Source organism: Hyla sarda, chromosome 12, assembly GCF_029499605.1.
Source record: "Hyla sarda isolate aHylSar1 chromosome 12, aHylSar1.hap1, whole genome shotgun sequence".
Classification (NCBI taxonomy): domain Eukaryota; kingdom Metazoa; phylum Chordata; class Amphibia; order Anura; family Hylidae; genus Hyla; species Hyla sarda.
The window spans coordinates 60102643-60125206 of NC_079200.1; the positions used below are offsets into that span (position 1 = coordinate 60102643).

The following is a 22564-nucleotide window of genomic DNA, read 5'->3' on the forward strand; positions in this document are numbered from 1 at the left end:
AAACTACAACTCCCAGCATGCCCGGACAGCCGTTGGCTGTCCGGGCATGCTGGGAGTTGTAGTTTTGCAACATCTGGAGGATGAAGACCACTGGTATAGAGTGTCGGCGCCGGCGGCCGCAACAAACAGGTGGACCAGGAGGGCAGCGCTTGCGGGTGACATATCTGAGTAGTAGCGCTGGGCGCTGATAATTAATTGGGGGGGGGGGGGGGGGGGCAGAATAGCGCTCGCCAGTCACATATGATTAGTTCCCCGATGGGGAGAGCGCAGCGCTGGGCTGATAATTCATTCATTCCTGAGGGGGAGGGGCCAAACCGGTATTGCGGTATGGGTTAAAATTCATATCGTGCAGCACAAAAATGTTGGTATTCGGTATGCACCGGTATACCGCCCAGCCCTAGCTGAACCTGCTGCCCGGTGTCTCGTGGGCTTTCATGTGTCATTCTTTTCATTTCTTCTATGAGTGTATTTAAACCATCACTGTATGGTGTTACTCCGCCATGACTAAGAGCTTGTCCTAAGCTTAAAAGGCGTCGGTGTGCTGTTTTTTTTAATGCACCACAGGTGTTTTTTGTTTCCATGTTTTTAATCTAAGACAGTAAAAGCTATGTTTTAACAGCAACTAACTTGAGAGCTGGACCTCCTCTTCTATCCTTCTACTGCATACGGGAAGCGGCCCGCAACAGTCCGTGCTCCAGGACTTACATTACAGCCGTAGTCCTTCTGCATTTGTTTCCATTGTGGGTGGTGAGCTGAGAACTATTTAGTTTTTTCCTACATTTATTTCCCGATTCTAAGTATTTATTCTCAGAGCTATCAGATTTTACAGGGTCTCTCTCTGTAGGTTAACAACGTTTTACTTCTTCGTGGCTTACGTACCAGTGGGGTTGGCTGTCCAGGTTTGGCCTGTGCAGTTTGTGCAAGGCTGATGACTGGCTGCTGTAACGTGTTGGTGACGGTGGCAGTGGTCTTGCCGGCTGTGCGTTGCACAGAGCTATTTAACATGACTGCAGTGAGGGCGGTCGTGGCCTGCACGGAGGGCTGCTGCTGCTGACTCTGTTGAATGAAGGCTGCAGAATCAGGCGTCAGCTGGCGCAAGGCAGGGAGGCTCCTCTGTAAAGACAAAAAATAAGGTGATATGTTGTCACAAAGAGCTGTCATTAGTAAGTTATACACTGTCTATATATGCAGACACTACTAATATAGTGATCAATACTAGATACAACTCACCTTTAGAAAAGGCACGAGGTAAGGTTGAGGTGAAGAATTTAGCTCTCTGTATAACCTACTGGTGAAGTCCTCCGCTTCGATTTTCCCATCCTGCAGAACAAAATAATCGTAAATAGTATTTGCATTTTTAATACTAAAGTGCATCTGTTACTTTTTTTAGCCTGGTTAACCTAGCGACACATTCTAGTAGGTGAGAAAAGCCAGGCATACTTTTTTTTTATTATTATTTAAATATTTAAATTTTTTTTTAGCTATTTTGTTGCTTTATTATCAATTAAATAAAAAAAGATTTTATTGTAGTGCCTAAGTGTCAGAGAGGTGTGGCACAGGGTCTGCTAGTATACCAAGGCTAAAAGACATGACAGATGCACTTTAAGATCTCAGAAGTCTGTAAGATTCGTGCAGTATTCCCTTGTATGTACACACAAATACCGTATATACTCGAGTATAAGCAGAGGCCCCTAATTTTTCCCCCAAAACCCAGGAAAAGTTATTGTCTCGACTATAAGCCTAGGGTGGGAAATACATCATCCCCCCCCATGTAATCATCCAGACCCCCATCATCATCACCCTCGTCATCATCCCCCCCCCCCTTCATCATCATCCCCCCCATGTAATCATCCAGACCCCCGCCTGTCAATCCCTTCATCAGCGGTCTTCAACCTGCGGACCTCCAGATGTTGCAAAACTACACCTCCCAGCATGCCCAGACAGCCATCGGCCTGTGCGGCATCGTCAAGGCAACGTCAATACTCCGGGGCCGGGCCCGAGGCGCGGAGAAGAGCACCCCCCCCCCCCCCCCCCGGTGAAAATGGACAGCCCGCAACGACTAATCCTCCCCACGGACGGTCCCCTGCAGCATAGATGGCCCGGACCAGCTCACCTTAACTTCCCACCGACTGGAGGAGAGTACAAAACAAAAAGGGGGGGGGGGGGAGCTGGATGATGACGAAGGCCGCAGTGGTCTTCAACCTGCGGACCTCCAGAGGTTTCAAAACTACAACACCCAGCATGCCCGGACAGCCGGGCTTGCTGGGAGTTGTAGTTTTGCAACATCTGGAGGTCCGCAGGTTGAAGACCACTGATGGAGGGATAGACCGGCGGAGAGTTCACTCGAGTATAAGCCGAGGGGGGCGTTTTCAGCACGAAAAATCGTGCTGAAAAACTCGCCTTATACTCGAGTATATACGGTAGCTCTGAACTCTCAGCTCCAGCTGGAAACAAGCTAAATGTCTCAAATAGTTTGGATAAAATATTCACTTGAAAATGGAATGTGGGTTAACAGAAAAGAGGTATGGCGTTGTAGGAATGGGCAGGTGTCCTGTATGTGACTATGTGCGCCAAAATTGCAGCAGAACTAGTGTATAGTAAACTAGCTGCTATTCGGTTTAAACAGTCTAGACCAGTGTTTGCTGACCAGGGTGCCACCAAAATCACAACTCTCAGTATGCTTGGCTGTCCAAACGCTGTCCTGGCATACTGAGAGTTGTAGTATTGCAACTTCTAGTTGTGACTTGGCCGGCCTCTACGACCACTTGGCCCAAAGTAAAAACAGCCGAGATATAAGTTTACAAGCTGAGGCCAAGTAAAGAAAGGCACTGTCTTGTTTTATCTCCTTATGCCCTAACTGTTGGTTTAAGTCCCCTCCTCCGGGCCCCCCAGTTATCATGCCAATGCTTCCAGTACTATAAATGAACAAAGAAAAAGAATTCGCTGATAGAGAAGCACACCTAGGTTAATTTAATGCAATTTTTATTCAGAAAAGTACACAAAAGAAGACCAATATACACACAAATAATGGCCAGTCAGGACATGACACAAACAAGTTAAAAGCACTTAAAATTCTGGCTTCCATATGCCAGCGCACAACTTAGGGGATTGGTCATGAACCCCCTCTCCTATACCGACACTCGTCCTCCTTGATGTACCCTGAGGAAGTTGCCATCCAAGGCAACGGAACGCGTGGGGCTTTGGGTGACCTCGTCCTCCTCTATCACCCTCTACACCAGCCCTATCCCTGTCTGGGACGCTCGCTTCTGGTCATGACCTATTTCTGATAAGTACCAGGTTACACCCACTAGCTAGAATTGTTTGCTATTGTGATTTACTTTTTACCTTACCTGATGCACTTTATTTGGTATCTCTCTACTGCTATTTTGCATTATTTTGCACAGGCATTGGTCACTTTCTTTATTATTGCATTACCATCTTATATTTCTATGGGTGGTTATTCCTAATAGCACATCATACCCAGACTGTTTGACATTAAGGCTATGAATTATTGATTTATCATCAAGGAGGACGAGTGTCGGTATAGGACAGGGGGTTCATGGCCCCTCCCATAAGTTGTGCGCTGGCATATGGAAGCCAGAATTTTAAGTGCTTTTAACTTGTTTGTGTCATGTCCTGACTGGCCATTTTTTGTGTGTATATTGGTCTTCTTTTGTGTACTTTTCTGAATAAAAATTGCATTAAATTAACCTAGGTGTGCTTCTCTATCAGCTAATTCTTTTTCTTTGTCCATTTATAGTTCTGGTTCTTTTGCTGAGTAGCACCCTTTATGATATTGGGTTGAGCCCCACTAGTTTCTTTTCTTAATGCTTCCAGTACATCATCTTGCTTGTTTGCTATTCTGACCCGATCTCACTGGATCAGTCTGCTCAGTCAATCATTGACTTAGATGGGACACATAAGGCTACTGGGTGGCAAGATGGCACAGAGCCAGGAAGAAGTGGGAACCAGAGGAAGAACAGAAGCGTTTGTGTCGCATCTGGGGGTAGGAGGGACCAGAGGAGCTGAATATAGAATGTTTATTATTCTAACATGATGCCCAGCCCTGAAGAAAATGTTTGTTTTCCCTGGGCAACCCATTCAAAGGGGTACTCCACCCCTAGACATCTTATCCCCGATCGAAAATGATATGGGATAAGATGTCTGATCACAGGGGTCCTGCAGCTGAATGTCTGTGCAGCACCTGGCGTTCGTTTAGAACACCGGGTGCGGGTTACCACGCCCCCTCCCATTGACTTGCATTGAGGGGGAGTGACGTCACGTCATGACCCCTGCCGCCGCACCCAGCATTCGGAAACAAATGTTCTGAACGCTGGGGCAGCAGAGTACCCCTTTAAAGCAGCTGTGAGGTGGAAGCAACCATGAGTCTTCAGATCGGAGTACTGCCACTTATTACCGGTGATGGGCTCCATTATAGTCTATAAAAACTGTCTGCTGCATTGAGCACCGACCCAGGGAGTGAAGCGTGCTGCCACCTGGCTATAATAAATGATCGGTTACAATTTGAGCACTGATACCCCCAACCAATCTTAATTATTGATGCAACTGTGCTAAATTTTTAAGTTAATTGAAATCACAGGAATCCTTTAAAACATTGTTTAACATGTCATGCATACATTTTAAAAAGTTGTGATCTGTCATGGTCTGAGACCTTCACTACGAGAATGGGATCATGCTTCACTCCCTGGCTAGGTGCTGAAAGGGGTATTCCAGGAAAAAAAAAAACTTTTTTTTTTTATATATATATCAACTGGCTCCAGAAAGTTAAACAGATTTGTAAATTACTTCTATTAAAAAAATCTTAATCCTTTCAGTACTTATGAGCTTCTGAAGTTAAGGTTGTTCTTTTCTGTCTAAATGCTCTCTGATGACACGTGTCTCGGGAACCGCACAGTTTAGAAAAGGTTTGCTATGGGGATTTGCTTCTAAACTGGGACGGTTCCAGAGACACGTGTCATCAGAGAGCACTTAGACAGAAAAGAACAAGCTTAACTTCAGAAGCTCATAAGTACTGAAAGGATTAAGATTTTTTTAATAGAATAATTTACAAATCTGTTTAACTTTCTGGAGCCAGAGCGAAACTGAAAAAAAATTAATTGTGCGACAAACTTGAAGAAAAGTTTTTTTTAATTTTGGGGGCTTCCGTTTCTACGCAGTACATTTTTCGGTAAAAATGACACCTTATCTTTATTCTGTAGGTCCATATACGTACTTGTATAGGTTTGATTTTGAATTACTTCAGAAAAAAAATCATAAATACATGCAGGAAATGTATACGTTTAAAATTGTCATTTTCTGAGCCCTATAACTTTATTTTTCTGTGTTCAGGGCGCTATGAGGGCTCATTTTTTGCACCGTGATCTTAAATTTTTTAGCGGTACCATTTTTATCTGATCAGACTTTTTGATCACTTTTTATTCACTTTTTTGTGGTGTAAAAAGTGATAAAAAATGCGCTATTTTGGACTTTAGAAATTTTTTTGCGCGTACGCCATTGAATGTGCGGTTTTAAAAGCGGTATATTTTTATAATTCGGACATTTCCGCACGCGGTGATACCACATATGTTTATTTTTATTTACACAGTTTTATTTTGTTACTAGGAAATGCCGGATGATTTAAACTTTTAATTCAGAAGGGAATACCTGAAAGGGTTAACTTTTTTTTTTTTTTTTGCGAGCTCATAGCTCCTATAGGGACCTATGAGCTTGCAATGGCTGATTGCATACACAGATTGTTGCCTTGCCGTTGCATGGCAACAAGCTGTGTAATCGGCGGTTGATTGCTCCAGCCTGTAACTCAGGCATGGAGCAATCAATCAGAGCCGGGACGCCGACAAAAGAAGGTAGGGACCTTCTTCTCTCCGGGTAGCTGATCGGGGCATCGCGATTTTATCGCGATAACCCAGATCAGGCCGACTGAGCAGCCGGAAAGCATTTACTTTCAATTTCGATGCGGAAGGGTTAATAGCGTGTGGCCGAACGATCGTGGCCGTGCGCTATTAGCCGCGGGTGCCGGCTGTGAATAGGCGCCGAGACCGAGTTATAGACAGGGACCGGACTTAGGACGTACTCATACGTCCTAAGTCCTTAAGGAGTTAATCTGTCTCATTGCACATGTCGGCTTTATAGACCTAAATCAAAATCTTGTGGCCTGGCGCTCCACACCAACTTGTCTCTCTATAGTCTGTCGCCAGGAAGCAACTAACCCACCCCCTACCGCGCAACAACATGACGGCAACTTTATATGACTGCAATTCAGTAATAGCCAACTTTTTATTTTTATCCATTAATGCCTCCACTATTCATTTTATGGGTATATACTGATAATTTGACTTTGCCCTGATAGCTATACATGGCAGGTTGGGGGTCACAGAGTCATGGGGGATCACAGGACGTGACATCTTACCAGCAGATTCTGCACAAGCTCCTTTACGTTAGCCGCTGTCTCTGAGGACTGTTTACCCGATGAAGCCAGCTTTATTAATGTAGATAAAAAATTCTTACATTTCTTCACATTTTCCATAGTTTCCTGTGAAAACATAAATGCATATGTCAAACACTCAATATAATGCATACAGGCAACAGTAAATCTTCTGGATAATCAGAGATAAGTTACATTTTTTTTTTGCTCGTCAGTTCTGATAATGGGTGACCATGTAAAAGCAGACAGTCCCATAAAGTCAAGAAGCAGGAGAGGTCTACTGCTTATAGCAGTCTTTCCCAACCAGGGTGCCTCCAGCTGTTGCAAAACTACAACTCCCAGCATGACCGGACAGCCTTTGGCTGTCCGGTCATGCTGGGAGTTGTAGTTTTGCAACAGCTGGAGGCACCCTGGTTGGGAAACACTGGCTTATAGAGAAAGTGCCAAAGAGAAACCTCTCTCCATACTGAAATTTTTTCACATCGTATACTTTAACTTGACCTGTTAGCGGAAAAACAAGGGTGTAAATAAGCCCATGGGTAGATAGGGCTTCTTATCAAGATTCTGGGCATTTTTCTGCCTCCATAGTCCTTTCCAGTGCTGACATATAAGCCTTTTAGTTAAAGGGAACCAATCATCAGATTGCAAAGCGTTATATAGGGTAAAATCTTTATTTTCACCATCCCCGGGGGACGCTCCTGCCCCCAGGGATGGTGAAAATATGAAGTTATAAACTAGTCACCGCCGCCGCCGTAAGTAGTCACCTGGGCGGGGAGCTCTTCTCACCTACTCCCGTTCTTCGGCCGGGAGCGACGCCCCCTCCGCTTGATTGATGGGCAGCGTCATCACTCTGCTCCGTCTGTTCAGTGAGCGGAACAATGACGCGGCCCATCAATCAAGCGGAGGGGGCGTCGCTCCCGGCCAAAGAACGGGAGTAGGTGAGAAGAGCTCCCCGCCCAGGTGACTACTTACGGCGGCGGCGGGGACTAGTTTATAACTTCATATCTTCACCATCCCTGGGGCAGGAGCGTCCCCCGGGGATGGTGAGGACAACAATTTTACCCTATATAACGCTTTGCCAAGCGTTATATAGGGTATAATCTGATGATTGGTTCCCTTTAATATGTAAAGCAGTCTGAAAAGCCCAGGGGGCAGCCTCCTTAGCAGTTAAAGGGGTACTCCAGTGGAAAGAGTTGGAATTATTACTTACTGATAATTGGTTTTTCATGAGTTCATCATGACCGCACCACCATGAGATTGTCCCATTGTAGCTCTAATAGATGACAGGTGACTTTAGGGAGGGACCACAGCTTGCAACACCTTCCGGACAAAAGACAGATCTTGGGAAGAGGTTATATTCAACCCAGGGGTCAAGTTCTGGGGGGTAGTGCAGGAACTCACCAACAATTTCTACTCAAGGGCTGGTCCTGCAGAACTATTGCTAATGGGAACGGTGTTCCTGTTGTGAAAAAAGTGCAGGAACTTGCAGTTCCCACACGTCCCTGCAGGACTTGGGCCCTGATTCAACCTATAATTGTTGAAGAAGGTATGCGGAGATGACCATGTTGCCGCTCTGCAAATCTGTTCGATGGAGGCTGAGGCATTTTCGGCCCAGGAGACCGCTAGCGCCCTAGTTGAGTGAACAAGAAGACCTTCAGGGACTTGCTTACCGGAAGATTTCGAGGCCTCCTGGATAGCTATCTTCAGCCACCTAGAAATTGAATTTTTTTTTTTTTAAGCTTTCTTGCCCTTGTTGGGACCTTGAAATTGAATGAAAAGGTTAGAATCTTTTCTCCAAGATTTTGCAGTCTCCCAGTAGTGAATAACACAACTTCTGACATCTAGGTTATGTAAGACTTCTTGCTTCTGATTTTTTGGATTATTGCAGAATGAGGGCAAATAGAATATCTTGAGACCTGTGAAAATTATTGACCACCTTTGGAAGTAAAGCTGGATTAAGTTTGAAAATAATCCTATCGTCCAGGATGATACCATATGGTTCCTCAATGGAGAAAAAAAAAAAAAAAGCCTGGATTTAATCTAGAATTAGCAGAAAAAATCTTTTTATCCATTTATGTTCAGCTAAAGACGTATCAAAGTAGCATCCTAAAGCTGCCGTCTGAACTTTTAAGACCTTTTTCGAACCCCTCTTGGAGAAAGTCTAATATTCTAGGGATGTCTGGGTTCAGAATGTCCGGGGGGGGAGAAGAACCACACCATGAAATTAATTTCTTCCAGTATCTTAAATATATAGAAGAAGTGTTCCTTTTTTACTTTTTAACAAAGTACTAACCACTTTATTAGAAAGTCCTTTCTTTAGTAGAATCTGCCTTTCAAGAGCCATGCTGTTAACTGTAGGGTTTCTAGGTCTTGACAAGACAGAGGTCTCTGTGTCAGAAGATTCTTCACCTGAGGAAGCCGGATCGGATATGTTACAGAGAAAACATTTAGGAGACTGAACGAACCTCTCTTGGGCCACCAAGGGGCTATGAAGAGGACTCAAACTTTCCCCAATTGAAACTTTTGGAGAGCTTTCAGGATGAGAGGCAGAGGAAGAAATTCATAAGCAAGACAGAAGTCCCAAACTTGTTGAAGGACATCTACTGCAAGATGTTTCTCTCTTGGATTGAGAGAGAAGTTCTGGACTTTGCAATTTTTCCTGCTGGCAAAAATATATTTTTCTGGATTCCCCCAAACTCTTACCAGTGACTGAAAAACTTGAGACTTTAGTTCCCATTCCCGATTCACTTGGTTCCAGCTTAGGAAGTCTGCTTCCTGATTTTCTAAACCCCTATGGTGTACGGCTGTAAGGGAAACATTTTTCTCTGCCCATATTAAAACATTTTGAGGAGAGATTCCTTAGAGGGGAATGTCTCATCCCCCCTTGATGGTTGAGAAAGGCCACTGTGGTTATATTGTCAGTATATACCTTCACGTGATGGTTTTTTAAAAGATGTTCTTTTGAAGCTTTTAATGCCATTAAAACTGCCTTCAATTAATGAAAGTTGGAGTCGTGACATCGGGTTTTCTGGGACCAGGAACCTTGAAGATGAAGGTGCTCGACGTGAGATCCCCAAAGACTCACGTCCGTTGAGAATCCAATGAATTATTTTTCTTCAGCCACCAAGCTAAGGAGGCTTTTACCTGATGTGGTATCTGTAATCTCTTCTCTAGGGACAGTTGGGATCTGTCCCACACTTTCAAGATTAGAGATTGAAGAGGTCTCGAATGGCTTTGAGCCCAAGGTACTGCTGGTATACAGGATGTCATTGATTCCAAGACTGACATGGCTGTTCTTATGGGACAAGATTTTCTCTGTATCCGATCTTTTATTTTCAGCTGAAGGGAGAGAATCTTGTCTTCTGGGAGAAAGGTCTTTAGTTTCTCCAAGTCTAAGATCATGCCCAGAAACAACTTCTTCCTTGCTGGAATTAAGTCTGACAGTTTATGAAGAGTCTCCTTTGATTGAGCAATAATCAGTAAGTCGTCCAGGTGAGAAATCACCTCTACCGTTACTTTTGTAAATATCCTCGGGCAGAGGTTATTCCAAAAGGAAGGGCCTGAAAGTGAAGGGCAGAGCAATGGTATTGAATTGCAAACCGGAGGTATTTTTCGTGAGACAGATGAATTGGTAGGTGAAAGTAGGCACCTTTTAGATCGATGGTGCACATCCAGGAGTCTCTTTGAATCAGAGGTATGGCTGTCTTCAGGGTCTCCATCTTGAACCTTTTGTAAGAAATAAACTTGTATAGATTTTTTTGATTTATAATTGTTCGGAAGGTGCCGTTTGGTTTGGGCACCAAAAAGAGATGGGAATAGTGACCCAGACCTTGTTCCAAGATGGGGACCGGAATGACAGCTCCTAGAGACACAAGATCCTTTATGCCAGAAAAAAGACGTTTGTTTAAGGTGTCTGATCAGAGCTTTGTAAAACAAAATTTTGGAGGAGGAAGGCTGATGAACTCTATTCTGCATACCTGGATATGGAATTTAGAAAGAAGGGATTTTTTGAGACCAATGGCTACTTAATAGAGACAGCCTTCCTCCTACAAGACTGTCATTGCTTTTTCCTCCTTTCGGATAGCTTCAGCGACCTCCTTTACCATTTCTTTTATACTCTTGGTTCCTATTAAACGGAACATTTTTTATTTTGTTTAGGTTTTTTCTGAATAGGGAAATCTTTTTTCCTGTCAGCCGCCTGTTCCAGAATTTTTTCAAGGACCGAGCCGAACCCAAGATTACCCTGAAAGGGGATAGCACAAAGTTTAACCTTAGAGGTAGAGTCACCTTGCCAGTTTTTAACCCGTAGGGCCCTTCTAGCGAAGTTAGATAAGGCGGTGGCTTTTGCTGCAAATCTAACTGATTCCGATGATGCATCCACCAAGAAAGCTGTTCAGAGGGATGCATGATGGAACAGAGGAGCAATTTATACCCCTCCACGCTTCCCCGGCATTCCTGTGGGCACAGCCATCTTGGGGGAAAGACTTCCAGGCAGAACACGTTCGTGTCTGTGCGACATCATACACGCGTGCCGCAACGTCAGACGCACACGTGCGCCCCAGCAGCATGGAGCCCAGAACAGCCAGGGAGATCTGAGACCAGCCTATACAGGACTCCTGCTGCATAAACCAGGACAAGCGGCACAGAAGGAAGGGACCAGGAGGCAACAACCCTAAGGAGGCACGACCCAGTGCAGCACAGGGGGAGGGAGACGCATCGTGACCGAAACCCCCACTGCCTGGCAGCCCTGTCCAGAGCAGACACCAGCCCACCAGAGGTAAGAACCTCAACTCTCATTGTATGCTCTTAGGAACAGAAACCACTAAGGGGTGGATGGAGAGGGGCCTATTTAACCTCTCTGTGTTTCCTGTTCCTATTAGAGCTACAAGGGACAATCTCATGGTGGTGCTTTCATGATGAAGAAATGAAATGTTTTTTTTAAATTGACTGGTGCCAGAAGTAATTTGCAAAGCTGTTTAACATTCTATTTAAAAATCTCAATCCTTCCAGTACTTAGCTGCTGTATGCTCCACAGGGAATTGTATTTTTTTCTGTCTGACCACAGTGCTCTCTGCCGACACCTCTGTTCATGTCAGGAACTGTCCAGAGAAGAAGCAAATCCTCATAGCAAACATTTGCTGCTCTGGGCAGTTCCTCATACAGACAAAGGTGTCAGCAGAGAGCTGTCACACAGAAAAGAACTCCAGAAAGAAATACAACTTCCTGTGGGACATACAGCAGCTGATAAGCACTGGAAGGATTCAGATTTTTAAATAGAAGTAGTCTAAATTAAAAAGTGCAAGAGCTCTATATAAAATAGAATACCCAAGCCGAGGATACTGCATTGCACATAACCCGATGTGCCAATAGAGTATAAGGGGATAATAAATGGCAGCAGTCCTACTAGGCTAAGTGTAGTGAATAGCAGAGATAGAGAGGAAGAAGGTATAAAAGAATATACAAGAAAATTGTTCAGTAATAAAATAACTTCCAGCGCTGCTACTAAATGTATTACAGTTCTGCATTTTAATCCCCCTCACCGACATGACGCCAGCAATATGCAATACTAAAATCACTGACGCGCCAAATCTCCTATTTTCCCATTTTATGCTGTGGGAAAGTATTCACTCAGTACTTACCAGCACATCGCGCCAACCACAGCGTAGAGACTGTTATACTCTGTGTCCCAACCTATTCTTCTACAGGGGAATTACTACAAGTGTGACCTATCCAGTATATATATATGCATCTATTGTATAATATATCTATTGCATTTTAGCACGTTTTACAATGATTTTAATATTTAGTGATCCGTCTGAAGCAAGGGCCCTGCTAAAGACCTCACATTACAATTGTTCAAGAAATGTTATTTTATTACTGAACAATTTTCTTGAATATTCTTTTATACCTTCTTCCTCTCTCTCTGATATTCACTACCCTTAGCCTAGCAGGACTGCTACCATTTATTATCCCCTAATTTACAAATCTGTTTAACTTTCTGGCACCAGTTGATTTAAAAAAAAAATTGTTTCCACCAGAGTACCCCTTTAAAGCCCAGGCAAGTCTAGCCAATTCGCTGCCCCTGTGTGCACTTTCATAAATAAAGAGATGGGCTAGACAGACCTGGGTTCTTGCTGTGCTGGGGACCACCCCTGGGCTTTTAAGTCTTATTTACATATAAACCAAAAGGCTTATATCTCAGGTCAGGAAATGACTATAAAAAGGACACAGGCTGACTACCCCTATCTACACATTTACTTATTTACACCCCTGGTTTTCTGCCGACTGCTCCGCTTCAAAGTGCAATTTCACATTTAGGAAAATGTTTTAACTTTAAGACCCACATTTATTAAACTCTGCGACAGAAAACTGGAGATGTTTTGTCCTTAAAGGGGTACTCTGGAGGAATTTTTTTTTTTTCGGTCCCAGAAAGTTAAACAGATTTGTAAATTACTTCTATTAAAAAATCTTAATCCTTCCAGTACTTAATAGCTGCTGAATACTACAGAGGAAATTATTTTCTTTTTGGAACACAGAGCTCTCTGCTGACATCATGACCACAGTGCTCTCTGCTGACATCTCTGTCCATTTTAAGAATTGTTCAGAGTAGGAGAAAATCCCCATAGCAAACATATGCTGCTCTGGTCAGTTCCTAAAATGGACAGAGATGTCAGCAGAGAGCACTGTGGTCATGATGTCAGCAGAAAGCACTGTATTCCAAAAAGAAAAGACATTTCCTCTGTAGTATCCAGTAGCTAATAGGTACTGGAAGGATTAAGATTTTTTAATAGAAGTAATTTACAAATCTGTTTAACTTTATAGCACCAGTCGATTAAAAAGAAAAAAAAAATCCACTGGAGTACCCCTTTAACAACCAATCACAGCTTAGCTTTAACATTACCAGAGCGAGTTAGGGATAGGAAAGCTGAGCTGTGACTGGTTGTTCTGGGCAAAATCTCTTGAGTTTTTCTACCATGCCTAACTTCAGGACTGGTATATCATCAATAGTGCTGAGCGAAACCACAGAAAATGCCATTGCTTTAGTCTGCTTTTCAGGAACCCCGGTTGAATGGAAAAGATGATACAGTCCTAGGAGACCCAAGATGGTCATCCAGGACTTCTCAGAGCAACTGGAGCACTTGTAAATTGGCAATAGTTTATGCAGACAAAAGCAATGGGCGAGCCATCAGGTTCTGGTTTACTGTGATTTGGCTCAAAGAACAATAAGGCTTGGAAGGAGATCACCTGTATGAAACCATCATTCTGCAAGGAATATCTATTCACATTTCCCCTATTAGCATCTTCATGCTCTGCACAATCACGGTTAAGGGGAATTTAAGTCCTCTATTAAACACGACTGGGGGACAACAGCTATAGATACACACCCCAATGATTTAGACGTCATCTATTCAGGATTGCTTTGCTCTTACGTACACAGGAGCATTGAAATGGTTTTTGATTTACGTGAGGGCTTGGTAAAAACCTTATTGGAGAGGGTTTGAGCCTGGACAGATCTGGTCTTCTGGACTGCAGGGTATACCAGCGCCCAGCAAATTGTGAGGAGAACAATATTAGAGTACAGTATCTTATTATAGGATTCTTATAGTGAATGGGGCAGCTGATTTTATATGTAGTGATGAATGCTGTCATCTTGTGGTCAGAAAAGATATGGCAGGCAAAATACGCTGAGATGTTCTTATGACTATACAGGCTCAAAGCCTGAGGCCGCAGTGCTGACAAATTCTGTTGACAAAATTTCCATTGTTTTTTTCTTTTTTGTGTCATATTCTGTCAGGCACTATGCTTTCTTAAAGTCCTTGTGTGTATCCTAATTCCAATCCACTTCAATATGCCAGTGTTTCCCAACCGGTGTGCCTCCAGCTGTTGCAAAACTACAACTTCCAGCTGTCCGAGCATGCTGGGAGTTGTAGTTTTGCAACAGCTGGGAGCACACCAGTTGGGAAATACTGGCCTCATATGGTTGACAATATGAATTCTCACAGGTAGGTCTCCCATGAAAGCGATGTAACGGACTGAAAGCAGAGGCACATTGTCTTAAAGGGGTATTCCAGGAAAACTTTATATAGAAGTAATTAACAAATCTGTTTAACTTTCTGGAGCCAGTTGAGATTATATTATATAAATATACATATATATATATATATACACACATACACATATATATATACATATATACATACATATATATATACATATACATATACATATATACATATACATATATACATATATATATATATATATATATATATATATATATATATATATATATATATATATATATATCTCAACTGGCTCCAGAAAGTTAAACAGATTTGTTAATTACTTCTATTAAAAAAATCTTAATCCTTTCAATAATTATCAGCTGCTGAAGTTGAGTTGTTCTTTTCTGTCTGGCAACAGTGCTCTCTGCTGACATCTCTGCTTGTCTCGGGAACTGCACAGAGTAGAAGAGGTTTGCTATGGGGGATTTGCTTCTAAACTGGGCGGTTCCCGAGACAGGTGTCATCAGAGAGCACTTAGACATAAAAGAACAACTCAACTTCAGCAGCTCATAAGTACTGAAAGGATTAAGCCGTTTTTAATAGAAGTAATTTACAAATCTGTTTATTAACTCTGGAGCCAGTTAATATATTTAAAAAAGTTTTTTCCCTGGATAACCCCTTTAAGTATCTCAGTTTTGCAACCTCAGAGTTCGGGCCTGTTCTTCCAATGTAATTCTGCCACCTGATCAAATTTCGGGTGGAGAGATGCCAATCCAAACGGTTGGTAGAGTTACATCTGAGCATCTCTAAGCCATCACGTCTTAGCTGATGGAGAGAGGGATCAAGCCTATTTATCAACTACTCTTTGTTTGTTTCCTGGGGACCCAACCTAAATGCATCATGTACAAATAGGTTTACATGATATTTTAACATCAGTAACAACAGCAAGTTGGCTTGGACCTCACAGATAGCTGAACATTGTAGTTGGCTGCAGGTATATAGATGAACCACAATATGGAGGAAGTTTATGTTTTCCCCACCAGACTGAACTAGACTGAAATATAATTAAAGGGGTACTCCCCCGGAAAACATATGTATATTTTTTTTATTTAAATAAACTGGTACCAGAAAGTTAAACAGATTTGTAAATTACTACTATTTAAAAATCTTAATCCTTCCAGGACTTATCAGCTGCTGTATGTTCTTTTCTTTTTGAATTTCCTTTCTGCCTGACCACAATGCTCTCTGCTGACACCTCTGTCCATTTTAGGAACTTGTTTGGTACTGTTCCCATTTTTTGTCATAAAATAGAAGCCAATTTTTTGCCAGTATTATTGTTCTAATTATCTTATGCATAAAATATATTGTTAGGTTGCTTTTATTATGTATGTTCTTCTCACAAGGGCCCTGTTAGAAGTACCTAATTTTATTTTTAATAAATTTCTGATTATTATTGAAGCACGATCCACGATTATTTATTTCCACTTACTCACCTAGAAGGTCCGGGCTACATTCAGTTTTTTGGTTTTCCCATTTTAGGAACTGTCCGGCGCAGGATAGGTTTGCTATGGGGATTTGCTCCTACTCTTGGCAGTTCCTGACATGGACAGAGGTGTCAGCAGAGAGCATTGTGGTCAGACAGAAAATAAATTAAAAAAATAAAATGTTTTCAAGTGGAGTACCCCTTTAACACTTGTGAGATCTGGGATGCTATATAAGGAGCCATCATTGTAGATGGTGCAGATCTCCACTGAATGAAGGCTTAGATGGGTAGTGGCATTGGGCGTTGTACCGTGGTGGCTGTCGTAGGGGTAGCAGCTCCTTGCACCGTTCTCTGAGGAGTTCCAGTCTGTACGGCCGTTGCTGTCCCCAATGTGGCAGTTTGTGCCGTGCTGCCGAGTACTATCTGATTCTGTGCAGAAGAAACAACACGCACATTATACCTGGCAAATAGGCCTAGTGTCGCCATTCAGCCAGTCACACATCAAAACCAGTTATAGAAAAAAAAAAAGGTGCCACACTGGCATGAAAATACCGCACTAGACCTCTTATGCACACAATGGCTGCACTGCCAAAAGAGCTGTATATAATTCCTGTAGGTGATGTTACATGGTTGCACCCCAATGTAATCCCTGCACCTTCCTTTACATTGTATCTCTGTATATAGCCAGTTTAAATATTGCAATGGCAAACAGAGACCTCTAGGTGGCAGACACGCTACACATTTTTCTAGAGCAGTACAGTGATCCCTCAACTTACAATGGCCTCAACATACAATAGTTTCAACATACAATGTTTTTTTCTGGACCATCGTAACTTGAAACCAGACTCAACATACAATGTACAGACAGTCCAGATCTGTGAAACGTGTCAATGGCTGGAAGAACTGACCAATCAGAATGAGCATTTTACTGGTAAATCACCTCTATTGCTGAAGTACATGCACTGATTGGCTGTCTGGTAGCGCCCCCTACAGTACAGGGAGGAACTACACATTCTGTACTTCTCCTTACCTGTGCCAGGGTTAGCTGCTCCTTTGGACACCAAGTAAGGGTGGCTCCATTTGGGACACTGTGTGTACTGTATAGGACCCTGAAGAAGCCCCTGTCCTCTACATAAACCATTGTTTCCCAACCAGGGTGCCTCCAGCTGTTGCGAAACTACAACTCCCAGCATGCCCGGACAGCCAACGTCTGTCCGGGCATGCTGGAAGTTGTAGTTTTACAACAGCTGGAGGCACCCTGGTTGGGAAACACTGACATAGACAGTGATTAGAGATGAGCGAACTTACAGTAAATTCGATTCATCACGAACTTCTCGGCTCGGCAGTTGATGACTTATCCTGCATAAATTAGTTCAGCTTTCAGGTGCTCCCGTGGGCTGGAAAAGGTGGATACAGTCCTAGGAGACTCTTTCCTAGGACTGTATCCACCTTTTTCCAGCCCACCGGAGCACCGGAAAGCTGAACTAATTTATGCAGGAAAAGTCAGCAACCGCCGAGCCAAGAAGTTCGTGACGAATCAAATTTACTGTAAGTTTGCTCATCTCTAACATTGATTACATGCTCCCAGCAGATCTTTCTTACTTTTATATGTACGATCTTGCTTTATCTGTATTAGTTATGTACTTATTTTTCTTTAATTCTCACCTTTTCCTATTTTTTGGATGACATTTTGGAGATTTCAGAACCAATTACCAGGTTTCCTTAGAGTTCTGGTCTCAACATACAATGGTTTCAACATACAATGGTCGTCCTGGAACCAATTAATATTGTAACTTGAGGGACCACTGCATTCCCCAACCTGTGGCTCTCCAGCTGTTGCACACATACACTTCCCATCATGCCCTGAAATCCTTTAGCTTACAAAATTACAATTCCCATCATGCCCGACAGACTGAGGTTTGCAAAAGTAAGACTCCTCTTATCCCACGACAGCCTTAGGCTTGGAAAAACTACCGCTCTCTTCATGGTCTTAAAGCTTTTGGCTGGCAAAACTACAACTTCCATTTTACCTTGACAACTTCTATCGGGCGCCAACAGCCTATGGCTTGCAAAACTAATGCCCGGAAAACCTTCAGCCCACAAACAAGCTGCTTTCATCATGACCCGACAGCCTTCGGCTTGGAAAACTACAACTCCCATCATGCCCCGACAGCCAATGGGGATGTAGTTTTGCCATCACTGAAGAGCCACAGGTTGGGCAGCGCTGCTCTAGAGTAATAACCCCTTTTCTATTCTGTCTATATAAAAACACATCACATTCAGTTCTAAATGATTTATGCTATCGGATGATCATGCAGAGCAATCCATGCCAAGAACTGGTGGGAAATGATCCAATAGATATAACACGGCTTTGTATATGGCAAGCAGTATTGTGATGTCATCGGAGAGGAAAGTAGAAATTTCACTTTCCAAAAGTCATATATTGGAAGTGTATCCTTTTGTTTAAATCGGCAGAGGGTCTGTCCCATATTAACTAGGCCCTTTGATATGCATGGCTATGCCTCCATCTACCCAATCATAAGGATGGGTTATCAATATTGGACTTCCCTTTAAAGGGGTACTCCCACCCTAGACATCTTATCCCCTAAGATGTCTGACCGCGGGGGTCCCTTTCCAGTGGTTGCGACAGAGACCCTCCAGCGCTTCCGGACAAGAAACAGGATAGGGGATAAGATGTCTGACCGCGGCACACACCTGTTTCTTGTCCGGAAGCGCTGGAGGGTCTCGGTCGAGACCACGGGAACGGAAGTCTGTGACGTCACGCCCCGTCCCCTCAATGCAAGTCTATGGGAGGGGGCGTGACTGCCGTCACGCCCCCTCCCATAGACTTGCATTGAGGGGACGGGGCGTGACGTCACACGGGGGGTGGAGTCCTGACGTCACGGACTTCCTTTCCAGTGGTGGCGACAGAGACCCTCCAGCGCTTCCGGACAAGAAACAGGATAGGGGATAAGATGTCTAGGGTGGGAGTACCCCTTTAAATCAATAGATTAAGTTGCGTAACTTTGTCGATCCTTCGCCTTAATGTTTTGGTAGAGATACAGTTAAATTAGTTATTTCACGCTGTTTCTCATATACATAGGAGCTTTCAAAATTCTAGGTGTTGCCGCTGGTAACAGTCAGCATTTTAGTTCCATTCACGACATCTTATGAGCTCCCACAATGCAATGCTCTCTGGTTACAGGAAAGCAACAGATAAAGTCTTCCAAAAAAAATAAAAAAAATAAAAATAAATAAAAAACTCAACAAATCAATAGGGAACAAACAATGGATCAGTAAAGATTTTAGGCATAGGTTTTGGTTTTCCTTTACATTTCATAAAGGCAGGCGACTGGTATTGCAATATGAATATACTGAATCACTATTGCATAAATATGACCAGTCTGAAATTGGTATAAAACAACAGAAGAAACATAGTAAACATGATTTGGATAACAAACACTAAAGTAAAAATTCAGATAAATACTAGGAGCAGAGATGACATCATAATGCTGTGTTCTGGGTATGCAGACTTATGAATGAGCAAAGCGTGACCCCATATGTATGATGAAATACTTCCATGGACTGGTAAACAAAGATTAAAAGGAAGGTACGGTCTCACCTGTACAACTGGGGGCCGCTGTAGTGTGGTGGTGGGCTGCACGGTGGTGGGTGTCTGAGACACTTGCTTGATGATGGTTGTTGGCGTTACCTGCCTTGCCAGGAGGGGCGCTCCGGGAGACTGCAAACAAGTAAAGGAGGTCTACATTTTATAAGTGATCTCAGTCAAATACTATGAAGGAGATTTCTCATTCTTTTCAAACGTATGGCTTTTATACGACAATTTTTTTTTAACCCCTTAACCCCTTAAGGACTCAGCCCATTTTGGCCTTAAGGACTCAGACAATTTAATTTTTACGTTTTCATTTTTTCCTCCTCGCCTTCTAAAAATCATAACTCTTTTATATTTTCATCCACAGACTAGTATGAGGGCTTATTTTTTGCGTGACCAGTTGTCCTTTGTAATGACATCACTCATTATATCATAAAATGTATGGCGCAACCAAAAAACACTATTTTTGTGGGGAAATTAAAACGAAAAACGCAATTTTGCTAATTTTGGAAGGTTTTGTTTTCACGCCGTACAATTTATGGTAAAAATGACGTGTGTTCTTTATTCTGAGGGTCAATACGATTAAAATGATACCCATTATTACATACTTTTATATTCTTGTTGCGCTTAAAAAAAAATCACAAACTTTTTAACCAAATTAGTACGTTTATAATCCCTTTATTTTGATGACCTATAACTTTTTTATTTTTCCGTATAAGCGGCGGTATGGGGGCTCATTTTTTGCGCCACGATCTGTACTTTTTTTTGATACCACATTTGCATATAAAAAAACTTTTAATACACTTTTTATAATTTTTTTTTTATAAAATGTATTAAAAAAGTAGGAATTTTGGACTTTTTAATTTTTTTTTCGTTCACGCCGTTCACCGTACGGGATCATTAACATTTTATTTTAATAGTTCGGACATTTACGCACGCGGCGATACCAAATATGTCTATAAAAAATGTTTTTTACGCTTTTTGGGGGTAAAATAGGAAAAAACGGACGTTTTACTTTTTTATTGGGGGAGGGGATTTTTCACTTTTTTTTTACTTTTACTTTTACATTTTTTTTTTAATTTTTTTTTACACTTGAATAGTCCCCATAGGGGACTATTCATAGCAATACCATGATTGCTAATACTGATCTGTTCTATGTATAGGACATAGAACAGATCAGTATTATCGGTCATCTCCTGCTCTGGTCTGCTCGATCACAGACCAGAGCAGGAGACGCCGGGAGCCGCACGGAGGAAGGAGAGGGGACCTCCGTGCGGCGTTATGAATGATCGGATCCCCGCAGCAGCGCTGCGGGCGATCCGATCGTTCATTTAAATCGCGAACTCCCGCAGATGCCGGGATCTGTATTGATCCCGGCACCTGAGGGGTTAATGGCGGACGCCCGCGAGATCGCGGGCGTCGGCCATTGCCGGCGGGTCCCTGGCTGCGATCAGCAGCCGGGATCAGCCGCGCATGACACGGGCATCGCTCCGATGCCCGCGGTTATGCTTAGGACGTAAATGTACGTCCTGGTGCGTTAAGTACCACCTCACCAGGACGTACATTTACGTCCTGCGTCCTTAAGGGGTTAAGGAGGCAGGGTTTTTCCGTTTTTTGCATTTTCTTTTTTTCCTCATCACCTTCTAAAAATCATAACTCCTTCAATTTTGCACATAAAATTCCATATGATGGCTTATTTTTTGCGCCACCAATTCTACTTTGCAGTGACATTAGTCATTTTACCCAAAAATCCATGGCAAAACGGAAAATAAAATTCATTGTGCGACAAAATTGAAGAAAAAAAATGACATTTTGTAACTTTTGGGGGCTTTTGTTTCTACGCAGTAAATTTTTCCGTAAAAATAATACATTATCTTTATTCTGTAGGTCCATATGGTTAAAATGATACCCTAATTATATAGGTTGGATATTGTAGTACATCGGAAAAAAAATCATAACTACATGCAGGAAAATGTATATGTTAAAAATATTCTAACCCCTATAACTTTATTAGGCCGGTATGAGGACTCAGTTTTTGCGCCGTGTTCTGAAGTTTTTATCGTTACCATTTTTGTATTGATCGGACTTTTTGATTGCTTTTTATTAATTTATTTATTATTAATAAAATGACCAAAAATACGCTATTTTGGACTTTGGAATTATTTTGCGTGTGCACGCCATTCACCGCACGATTTAATTAAACGATATATTTTTATAGTTCGGACATTTCCGCACGCAGCGATACCACATATGTTTATTTTTATTTACACAGTTTTTTTTTTTTTTTTTTTTTTATGGAAAAGGGGGGTGATTCAAACTTTTATTAGGGAAGGGGTTAAATGACCTTTGTTAACTTTTTTTTTCACTTTTTTTGCAGTGCTATAGCTCCCATAGAGAGCTATAACACTGCACACACTGATCTCTTATGCTGATCCCTGCAGAGCCATAGCTTTGCATGGATCAGCGAGATAGGGGCTCGATTGCTCAAGCCTGTAGCTCAGGCTTGGAGCAATCAAACCCAGATCGGACGCGGCAGAGACAGGTAAGGAGACCTCTGCATTTTATTGCAATGTCCCGATCAGCCCGACTGAGCTGCCGGGAAGCGTTTACTTTCACTTTAAGACGCGGCGGTCAACTTTGATCGCCGCGTCTGAAGGGTTAATAGCACGCGGCACAACAATCTGTGCCGCGCGCTGTTAGCCCAGGGTCCCGGCTATGATTAGCAGCCGGGACCGCCCTACGTCCTTAAGAGGTTAACTTACTTTTGCTTACGTGCGACCTATTCATCAAATAGTCGCACGACCTTGATAAATAAATCGTACGTAAGCAAAACCCAGGAAACCCGCTTACAAAATAATTTTTAAAGCAGAAAAGTTTTCCCTTATGTTACTAGCCAAAATTCTTTATCTACCCTTTATTACCAGTAGCGTTCCTAGAGAGTGTCGAGGAGGGGGGGGGGGGGGGGGGTACCACATCGGGTGACACCCTGACTGGCCTGTTTGGCACTAAATAGCTGCACT

The 22564-nt window shown here is 42.7% G+C and overlaps 1 protein-coding gene across 3 annotated transcripts in view; it reads right to left on the reverse strand.

The window, feature by feature from the left end:
* TAF4 (TATA-box binding protein associated factor 4) overlaps window positions 1-22564 on the reverse strand; it is a 94138-nt gene that overhangs the window by 20004 nt on the left and 51570 nt on the right. For 2 of the 3 annotated variants that reach the window (XM_056548973.1, XM_056548972.1), the window contains exons 4-8: window positions 19554-19673; window positions 16241-16360; window positions 6428-6550; window positions 1231-1320; window positions 880-1113 (exon numbers count right to left, since the gene is read on the reverse strand). In XM_056548973.1, coding sequence (XP_056404948.1) covers window positions 880-1113; window positions 1231-1320; window positions 6428-6550; window positions 16241-16360; window positions 19554-19673 — 687 coding nt within the window. The remainder of the gene's footprint in view (window positions 1-879; window positions 1114-1230; window positions 1321-6427; window positions 6551-16240; window positions 16361-19553; window positions 19674-22564) is intronic. The other variant, XM_056548975.1, reaches the window with a different exon arrangement.